Source organism: Pogoniulus pusillus, chromosome 11 (assembly GCF_015220805.1).
Source record: "Pogoniulus pusillus isolate bPogPus1 chromosome 11, bPogPus1.pri, whole genome shotgun sequence".
Classification (NCBI taxonomy): Eukaryota; Metazoa; Chordata; class Aves; order Piciformes; family Lybiidae; genus Pogoniulus; species Pogoniulus pusillus.
Genome location: NC_087274.1, coordinates 7945399 through 7955990, shown reverse-complemented (window position 1 = coordinate 7955990; position 10592 = coordinate 7945399). Strand labels below are relative to the sequence as shown.

Below are 10592 nucleotides of genomic sequence, written 5' to 3'. Positions count from 1 at the left end.
CCGACCCGGGACTGCGGCGGGGCAAAGGGCCGCTGTACTGGCAAGGACGGATCTGGGGTCCAGCTGTCGCAGCGACTGTCTGAATGCAGCTAGGGCCACCGCGTCCTTTCTTGTTCCACGGCGGCAACATTCCCGAGCCGGGAGAGATCCGCTGCCCTCCCCAGTCACCCGCAGGCGCCTAGGCGGATCGGACACCGATGTCTTAGTGACAAATAACTGCGTCCCGGCTCCCCGCCGCTCCTTGAGAGCCAGCGCCAGATTGGAGAACAGCACCGCGGGACAATCTACACAGGCACCATGGGACCGGCGCGGGGGGCTCAGCAGCGAAGGGAGCCGGGGGCTGCCCAGGGGAAAGGAGGCGGCAATCCCGCGGGGTGGGGCGGGCTGCACCGCCCACATGGAGCCGGGGCGGAGCCGCCGTCGGGGCCGGGGGGGGTGAGGTGGGGGGAGGGTGATGGTGGGGGGAAAAGAGGGGGGGCGGCACGGGCCGGGGGCACCGCCGCGGGGGCTGCCACGTGCGGGTCCTCACGGCCCGACCCCCGCGGCCGGCCCCGGTCCCGCAGAGAGGCCACCCCGAGTCCCTACCGCCGCCGCCCCTGCGGGCGAGCCTGGCGGGCGCCGCCAGCCGCGGCCCCGGCGCCGGCAGGGGCGGCGATGGCGGCGCCGGCGGCGGGGGGCGCGGGGCGCGCCCCGACGGAGCGTCCCGCCGTGCCGGTGCGGCGAGGCGCAGACCCCCCGCTCCCTCCGCCTCGCTCCGAGGGGGCGGAGGGCAGGGCAGGGCGGGGGCTGGCCGGCTGCTGCCCCACGCGGCGCCCGGGCTGGCGGCGCCCCCGGAGTGCTCCCCGCGCACTCTGTGCCCCTCTGTCATGCTCGCCGCCTGGGAGCGGGCGGCGGGCTCCTGCGCCGGCAGCCGCGCCGCCGAGCCCGCGCCGCCGGCGCTGTCCTCGCCGCCCTCGCCGCCCGCCGCCGACCCCCGTCCTCGCGGGCGGCGCGTCGGGGCGCGGCGGAGCGCGGGCGGTGCTGCCCGCCGCCTGGGGCTGGCTGCCGCCGCGGCGAACGGCGGGTGGCGGCGGGCGGCGATGGGCACGGCAGCCGTGCACCTCCTGCTGTTGCTGGGGCTACTGCACGCCGGGCCCGGCGGCGAGGGCAGGAAAGGCTGGCGGCGGCGGGGACCCGCGGCCCGCGAGCGCGGAGAGGCGGCGGCAGCCGAGAGCTTCCCGCTGGACTTCACCGCCGTGGAGGGCAACATGGACAGCTTCATGGCGCAGGTCAAGAGCCTGGCGCAGTCGCTGTACCCCTGCTCGGCCCAGGCGCTGCCGCACGACCTGCGCCTGCACCTCCTGCACAATGCCTCGGTCACCTGCAACGACGGCAGCCCGGCCGGGTGAGTCCCCGCGCCGCGCCCCGTCGCCCCGTCCGTTACGGCTCCTCGGTTCCATGCTGCCCGCAAGCTGCCCCGCGCCGCTCGCTGCCGGTTCCGCGGCCACGGCTCTCGGCTGCGGCCCCTGCTCGCCGCGCGCGTCCCCCGAGCCCCAGTCCCGGGTTCGCCGCGCGCGCCCCCGGCGTCGGCCCCCCGAGGATTGTGGCGCCACCTCGCGGCGGCGGATGGCGTGGCGGCGACAGGTGCAGCGGGCGCTTCCCGGGCGACGGCGGCGTGAGGCGTGTGGCTTGGCGGCCGCTGCCGTGCCGCCGCCGCCACCCCCGCGCTCGGCCCCGTCGCCCCGGCCCGAGCAGAATCAAAGCGCTGCGGCCGTGCCTGGCTCCTGCTCAGGCTGCGCCGCTTCTCTCTGTCCGCAGCTACTACCTCAAGGAGTCCAAGGGCAGTCGGCGGTGGCTGCTATTCCTGGAAGGTGAGCTACGGTCCCTGCACCTCCGCACCGGGCGGAGACGGGAGCGGGGAGGCAGCTGTTTGCTGCCCCAGCGGGCTGCTCCCGAGGGGCTGCCCACCGCGGCCCGGCGCCGTGCGGGGCGGCTGACCCCTCTCTCCCCTCACCAGGAGGGTGGTACTGCTTCAACAGGGAGAACTGCGATAGCCGGTACGACACCATGCGGAGGCTCATGAGCTCCCGGGAGTGGCCCGCGACACGTGTGGGTGAGTGTCCCCCGCCAGCCCCGGTAGGATCGCCCAGGGAAGCGGGAGCTGGACGTGGCAGCTGCCCACGGTAGCAGTGTCCTTGCAGGCACAGGTTTGCTGCCAGGTACCCATGGCAGCCACCAACGGGCCAGAGAACACTTGCACACATACTTGTGTCTCCACTATGAACCAGTTCAGGAAGCAGGGATGTGCACCCGTGACTGGGCATACACTGGTTCCTGGTGGGCAGTTCTGGTTAATTTAAATGCACTCAGGTATTCGCTCCTGCTGGGGTCTGCAGAGATGTAGTTTAGTGGTTAGGTTGATGAAGAGACTCTGTGTTTCTCTTACCCCTGTCAGAAGAGCTGTCTTGGGGCCCCTCTCCTCTCCCTGTCACGACAGGTGCACGTTCTCACACACTGCCAGTTGTGTGTACCTGCAGGACTGGCCCTGGGCACAGGAAGAAACCAGATCTGAGCTTTCACCTGGAGCTGCATGGTTCCACCTTTTCCCTGCGTGCAGCATCACTTATCCAACCACAATGATACCCTATGTGGAAGCAGAAGTTTGGTGTGTATATAAAGTGTTTGTAGCTCATGTATCAAGTGGGATTAGCACCCTGGGTACATGGAATCGGAACCACCAGGCTCCTGGGTCAGCACAGAAGCGTTGAGGTTCCCTCTTCACTCTCACTGGCTACAGTGCAGCTTTCCGAGCACCCAAACCTCTGTCATTCACATAGATCTTATAATCCTGTACGTTGGAATTCACCTGCTAGCATTTGGGTTTGTAGAAGGGCTTAGTTTTAAGTGTATGTCACAGGTCTTTCTCAGTACTACAAGAGGTTTCTGAGCAGGCAGAGATGAATCAAATCGGGAAATTCACACATGCCTGAGGGCAAGTTTAGAAATGTTCCCTCTGCTTCCCTTACTGATGTTTTCCCTCATGGATGTTTGTTTTCTGTGTGGTCAGAGATCCTGCATGAGGCTCATACGGTTTCTCTGAAGTCACAGGCTGTTCTCTGTACATTTCTTGTTTCTTTGTGCCCATCTGCAGGAACTGGAATCCTGTCATCACAGCCAGAAGAAAATCCCCACTGGTGGAACGCAAACATGGTGTAAGAAGGGACAACGGAGGGAAAATGGTTTATGCTTCAACAGCATCTCCTGCCATTTAGGCTGGCAGGAATGCTGCAAAGACAGATTGAGGCCAGCACTTGCAAGAGGAAATTGCCTATTTCCACATTTGTTCTAGTTCAGTTCTAACAAGTAGCTCTGGCAAGCTTTGGAAAAAGTCTAAGGTCTGGTCTCCTTGACCTTGTGGGGTGACCTGATGAATTACAACTGGGGATAGCTTAGAGAGCCCTCTGAAGCAGCTGAACTGGCAGATCCTGCTGTGAGTGGTAGGCTGATAGTGTGCTGGGCATTTGTCAGTTTGGGGGGGGGAGCGAGGAGCAGCTCTGAGCAAGACAGAAGTTTATATATGCATCTGTATAGGAGGGGAAAGCAGAAGAGCAGGATGTTAATGTGCATTCTGCAAGCAAGAACCAAAACTGGGAAGATAACTTCATTCCTACAGTGGTCGAGGTCAGCATTTGCACTGCTTTTCCGAGGTCCTTTCATTTTTCCTGTGAAAAACTGAAGCACAGAGAGCTTCCTGGGGCAGGCCATCCACCACTTGAGTGGGACAGCTAAGAGCAAAATGCTTGGCCTATCGTGTCCACTGAGCTCCATGCTTCAACTAGATTGATTAAAAGACACGTTGTTTATTGATTTAATTCAGTAAAACTGTCAGTGCTCAGGAGAAAAATCCAGGAGAAAAATCCAGGTGGTTATAATTGTCACTTGGTGCACAGTAAGGTAAGTTGTCTAACTTGACAAGAAACTCTTCCCCTCCCCAAGGTTTAATCTTCTTCCAGTTACTTGACCCTGTTCTCACCCCTCCTTGCGTGTCAAAGGAACGTCAGTACAGCTCTCTCTTACAGATTCATCCCTTATTGCTCAAGTGATGTTTGGAGTGGTGCCTCTTCCAAGTCTGAGAAAAGTGAGTGTTGCTGATGTGCTGTTGCTGCCCCAGACATCACAGATGAAAGGACATGGCCAGACTTCTGTGAAACTACGTGAATAAAGAACAGGCTTTTTCTTGCTGAATGGCAGGAAAGAATATCGAGCCACGTCCAGATAAAACATCCTGATCTCTTTAGCTGGGGCTGTTTTGACATAGTTCAGAGCCCCTGCTTGCAGAGATGTTACACTGATGCAGTATGCAAGGATTAGAGGAACAAAATTCCTTTTAGATGATCCTCCAGGTTCCAGCATGCAGCAAATTAAATGCTGTAGCTGAGGAACCGTAGTTTGTTGTTTGTGACTTTTTGGCTTTGCTTATCTCAGGGGCAAGTGCAGTGAATTTAGTTCAAACTTCTGCCAGGAGGATATTTGGCCTTTGAAAGAAGCTGCCTGTAGGCTTCTTTTGGGAATAAAGAATAATTTATCATCATAGACATTTTGGTAACAACAGAACTTAAGGAGTCTACTTAATGGAGTCCTCTTCCAGATCAAGCTGGAATTTGTGCAGATGAACTGTTCCACCTCTTGTGCTCCTCTGGATTTACCAACTTACACAGGATTGGTGTCTGGGTGCACCAGGGGTTTAGTTTTGCTCTTGTTCATTAAGAGTTTGACCAGAATGGGAACACTGTTGATACTTGCCCAAATTTGGCCTGAGATGCTCCATAATGTGGCTCTGCAAAGGCAGAAAGTTAATGCTTTGCTCTGAGATAATCTGCAAGTTCTGGCCTTAAATCAGATGTAGTGTCACTCAGTGTCTCTTTGTTAACTTACATTAACTTACAACTGACTTACACTGAGAAACTGACCATTGATGGATAACACAGGTCACAGGGAGGGACTGCTCATTTCCTCACAGCTTCTCACCGTTGTTCATTTGAAGCAGCTACACCTCAGCACAGGGCTGCCTTTTCAGTGGTGCTGAGGAAGCAGTGGTCTGAGTAGGTATAACATAGGGTGAAACCTTGCTTGTTGGAACTGGCTTCCTGAATTGGGGAAAAAATGGATGCAGTAAGTTGGAACTGAGATGCCAGGTGGTAGGAAGGTGTGCGCATTGCTCATGTATGGCAAAGGCTCCCATCACCTTCCTTCTTGTTTCCTGGCTTTTAATTTTACCAGTTCCCAAGCACTGTTGTGGGAAGGTGTGTTTGTGTTGCTCTGTATTGTTGACCCTCTTGTCACTTTTGGGAAAGCAAGTTTTGTATGGGGAGAGTGGACTGTCTCTTCTTAGATCTGCTTGATGCAGGTGGAGACAGTGGGCTTGGGTTCATAATCCTTTCATGAAGGTCTTAAACATTTGTTGAGAGAAAGCAAAAGGCTTAGCCTGGACAGCAAACAGTTTTGTTGACACTGAGCTCTCTCTTCCAGATGAATATGCCTTCATGGGAGCACTGATCATTCAGGAGGTCATAAAGGAGCTGGTTGGAAAAGGTCTTGGCACTGCAAAAGTGTTGCTGCTAGCAGGCAGCAGGTAGGTATCTACACAATTTCCTGTGGTGGAGACAGGAGATTCCCAGAGTAAAAAGCTGTCAGGGAAGAGGTCTTGGCAGCTCCTGAAAAGTGTTTTTCAGAAGTGTGGTGACACACAGGAAACTCTGTATCTTCTTGCTGTTGTCCTTTATGTGGTGCAACAAGGGGTGATCCAGTACCATTTCCTTGGCTTTCGGTCCAGAAGAAAATGGAGCAAATAACAAGAAAGTAAAAGCTTTGTGAGAGGGAGGGAGGAGAGGGAATGTGCTCGTTCTTCCTTGCATCAAAAATGCTTGCTCCTGTTGGCCCACACCATAAGAAATGTGCTTCTTGTGAACAGATTTGGGACATCTGATGTAAAACACCAGACTTGCCTGGCGCAGGTGCTCTGAATCATGCTGTGTTGCACAAAGCCGTGGTATGCTCAGTGTGTGTTACACTGGGGTGTAATGTAGAAGTTTTAAAGGCTGAATTTGTCTGACTTCAGATTCTGTCAGGCTTTTGGGCACTCAACCCCTGCTAAGTGATATAAGGCAGATATACCTCTGCATAATCAGAACAGCATTTGGTTTCTGGCATACCAGGTTGTTACTCAGCCTTGGTTTATTTCTAGGTGTTTTGCAAAGCGAGGGAATAAGGTGGTGACTGCCAGGTTGGTAGTGGATTATCCTGTGGATAGGTGAAGTTGTTTATAGAGTGTGCTGTGAGAGGGTCTGCACACTAACTAACCATGTGGTAGCTGTGTGCATTTCATGACTGCAGTGTTAACGTTGCTGTTGCAGTGCTGGAGGAACTGGAGTGCTCCTAAATGTGGATCGAGTGGCAGAGCAGCTGGAGGAGATGGGTTATCAAGGGATTCAGGTTCGAGGCTTGGCTGACTCCGGGTGGTTCTTGGATAATAAGCAGTATCGCAGAACTGACTGTATTGATACCATCACCTGTGCTCCAACAGAAGCCATCAGAAGAGGAATAAGGTACAATCAGACACTCTAAAGTACACTTGTGTAAGAGGCTGGAGTGTGGAGAGGATGTTCTCCTTCTCTATCTTCCTTCATTTGGGTACTTATAGGGTGTTCATCATCTACATCAGTGGTTTTTAAAAGTATTTTATTGGAAAAGACAGTGATTTAAAATACAGACATGCAAAAGAATGTGTGCAATTCTAGATGCTCTAAAATGTGTTGATGGGACACTGTAGCCAAGAGTGAATTCTGGTGTCAAGAAGCTGGAACTATAAACCAGAAATAGACTGGGGTGTGGAAATGCCATTGTTAAGACTGAGCTGTGCTTTTCCTTCTGCTTTTGTTTTGTCTTCTAGGTACTGGAATGGTATTGTTCCTGAACGCTGTAAGCTGCAGTTTAAAGAGGGAGAGGAATGGAATTGCTTTTTTGGATATAAGATTTACCCCACTCTTCGATGTAAGTGTCAGGAGAGGGATGAAATGGATTTTGGAGTTTCCCCTGTATCCACTGCTATCTTAGAGTAATCCCTTTCCCAATTTTTTTGTCTTCCCAGGTCCAGTCTTTGTTGTCCAGTGGCTTTTTGATGAGGCCCAGCTTACTGTAGACAATGTACACCTCACTGGACAACCTGTTCAGGAAGGGCAGTGGCTCTACATCCAGAATCTGGGTAGGGAGCTGAGAAACACCTTGAAGGATGTGACGTGAGTATTTCATTGAGCAGCAGCTGGCACATGCCTTTCTAAGAGACGTTCTTACCCAGTATCCTGGCAGCTTTGCTCAGATCCCTGCAGGAATGACTTCTGTCAATTTGGTAGATATCAGTTTGTCTGCATCAGAATCTTACCTTCTCATTTCTGGATAAGTGCAAAGTAATTTCCAGCTTCACAATTGTTACCTACCTTTTGTTATCAACAGGGACATGGGTGTTGTTAGGGACTTTTTAGGATATCAGGTAGTGATAGGATGAGGGAGAAGGGAGCAAAGCTGGAGGTGGGGAGATTGAGACTGAATGTGAGGAGAAAGTTCTTCAGCGTGAGTGGTGAGAGCCTGGAATGGGCTGCACAGGGAGGTTGTTGAGGCCCCACCCCTGGAGGTGTTTAAGGCCAAGCCGGACGAGGCTGTGGCCAGCCTGATCTAGAGTAGGGTGTCCCTGCCCATGGCAGCGGGGTTGGAAGTAGATGATTCTTGTGGTCCCTTCCAACCCTGAACGAGTCTATGATTGTATGTTTTGTTTCCTACCTCCAAGGTGAGGTCTGAGCCTCCTTGCCATTGCACAGCCATTAACCTCCCAGGGATGTTTTGAATAGTACTAATCATAAACCACCCAGAGAAGGAGCTGTTAGTGTGCCTTACCTGCTTCATACAAGAGCAGGTACTCAGGAGTCTTGTTGCAAGTGCACACTGCTAGGCAGGATGGAACCTCTTCTGGATCCATTCCACTCCACTGGGGGGTTCGTATCATGATAGCCATTGCTGGTTTTAAAACTCTTGCCAAGGGCAGCAAAAATTCTACCCTTTACCTAGTCTGGAGGGTCTTATTTATCAGGAGTTACTTTGTCCTTCCAAGACCTAATCCATGTTTCCATTTCTCCTTCAGCGCAAGCTTTGCTCCTGCCTGTTTGTCTCATGAGATCATTACACGCAAGTGAGTGCTTTTGCAGATTCTGTGAAAGGTCAACAGGGAAGTGGTAGGAGAGTTACCCACTTCTGACAGCCTGACCCTGCTGATATGACCTGTATGGTTTGTCTTTTCAGCCACTGGACAGACATCCAGGTGAAGGGGACATCCTTGCCCCGTGCCCTGCACTGTTGGGATCGCAGCCTGCACGAGAGCAACAAAAATGGGAAGGCTCCTCTGAAAGGCTGCCCAATTCATCTGATTGACAGCTGTCCGTGGCCTCACTGCAACCCTTCGTGCCCCACTATCAGGGACCAGTTTACAGGGCAGGAGATGAATGTCATCCAGTTCCTCATGCACATGGGTTTTGATGTTCAGAAGATGGCACAGCAACAGGGCCTGGAGCCCAGTAAACTTCTGGGGATGCTCAGCAGCGGTAACTAGGAAAGGGTCTTCAGAGGGGCAGAGAGATTAGATCAGGAGGAGACTAAGCCCTTCTCCCACATTTTCTAATCTTCTTCCTTGCACTCATGCAGGCAGACGCACGCTCACACCCATGCATGCTCAAACCTGTACACACCCACGTGCTCCCACACTCTTGCACACTTAGGATGTGTCAAGAAAATAAAAAACACAAACACAAACAAAAAAAAAAAGGGCAATTTCTTGCTTACACTATTTGACTGGAACTCCTTACCTCCAAACTCCAGGGCTCAGTTTTGGCCATTCACATCCTCTTCCTGTGTTACACAAGGCAATCCGATACAGGGAGTAGCAAAGCCATAAATAGCATCAATGAGAACCTTCCCCATACCTAGGACTTCTTCCCTTGCCATGAATTTTACATCATAGACTTGATTCAAGTGGTGAAAAAAAAAAACAAACAAAAAAAGCAAGCACTGGATTTCTTTTGTCCAACTAGAAGAGGAGGAGTGATTACAGAACTTCTTGGAGGTCAGCATCTCACCATGAGTCACAACATACAAACCCAGGACACGTGCTAGGGACGGACTCTCTTGTACTCAATTTACTTTTCATATTATTTTATTCAATGACTTTTTTTATTACTTGCTGTTTGGGTTTTTTTTTTCTTTTTTGTGGTTATATTTTTTTTTTAAACTAAGCCAAGAAATATAAATGATATTGTTTTGTAACATATTTTTTTTAAATAACGAAGAAACCTCTTGCTACTTGGGCAATGTGGACATATTTATTTTAATATGTAAAATGCTATTTATAAGGGCTGACCAGAGAACCATACCTCTGTCTTTGTAAAGTTGTATATGCTGCTCATTCAGATGGGTTATCCTTATGATCACTTGTGCCTGGGAGAGGGCTGAGGGTGGTATTGACTTGGGTTTTTTTTTTGTTGTTATAATTAGACTTCTGTCTTCCCCTTGCAACGTGCTTTGTCGTTGTTTCTCTGATGAAGAGGTTGTCCTGTGAGGTCTAAGTGCAGAGATTTTCACCCATGTGATGGTTTGGGTGTTACCTGCTCCCCCACACTTAAGAAAATCACCCAGACCAGGCTTAGCAGATGGAAATTAAAGAAATCATAGACTCAACCAGGTTGGAAGAGACCTCCAAGATCTATCCCCCAGCCCTATCCAGTCAACCAGACCATGGCACTAAGTGCCTCATCCAGGCTTTGCTTCAACACCTCCAGGGACAGCAACTCCACCACCTCCCTGGGCTGCCCATTCCAATGCCAATCACTCTCTCTGTGAAGAACTTCCTCCTAACATCCAGCCTATACCTCCCCTGTCACAACTTGAGACTGTGTCCTCTCGTTCTGTTGCTGGCTGGCTGGGAGAAGAGACCAACCCCACCTGGCTCCAGCCTCCCTTCAGGCAGTTGTAGACAGCAATGAGGTCACCCCTGAGCCTCCTTTAGGCTAGACAACCCCAGCTCCCTCAGCCTCTCCTCATCGAGTTTGTGTTCCAAGCCTCTCACCAGCTTTGTCACCCTAAAATTAAGCTATATTTACAGCTTAGCACAATATACAGGCAGATATTTACAATCTCTACAGCTACATATGAAAAACATACAAGTTAAAAAGTAACACAGAAACACAACAGCCCTCCCAGAAAACAGAGTCCCCAGGAGGGGCTCCCAACCACCTTTCCATCCCCTTCCCACCCCTCTACCTTATCCCAGACTTTGCCTTACATTCAAGATGAGTTTGGAGAATTGGCCAGGGGGGTTGAGAAGCAGACAGAATAGTTAGCAAGTTTGGGAGAGAAGTGCATGCAGCCAGAGCCCAAGAGCAACTGTGTTATCTGTATTTATGTTCTTGTTTTTATACATCTCAGCAAGCCTATGACCATTGTTTCATTTCACAGCCTATAATCTAATTCTTCTCACCAAAATATCCCAGCTAGGCTCAAATTAGCACAATCCA

General features: G+C 52.0%; 1 protein-coding gene across 1 annotated transcript; it reads left to right on the top strand.

The window, feature by feature from the left end:
- The first annotated feature begins 1043 nt into the window (after positions 1-1043).
- NOTUM (notum, palmitoleoyl-protein carboxylesterase) lies at positions 1044-9594 on the top strand. Its single transcript, XM_064151754.1, has 11 exons — positions 1044-1384; positions 1798-1850; positions 1997-2092; positions 3131-3191; positions 4059-4117; positions 5509-5611; positions 6393-6584; positions 6929-7029; positions 7127-7274; positions 8171-8218; positions 8329-9594. The coding sequence occupies exons 1-11, from the start codon at positions 1080-1082 to the stop codon at positions 8633-8635; spliced, it is 1473 nt and encodes a 490-aa protein (XP_064007824.1). The 5' UTR covers positions 1044-1079; the 3' UTR covers positions 8636-9594.
- Positions 9595-10592: the final 998 nt, after the last annotated feature.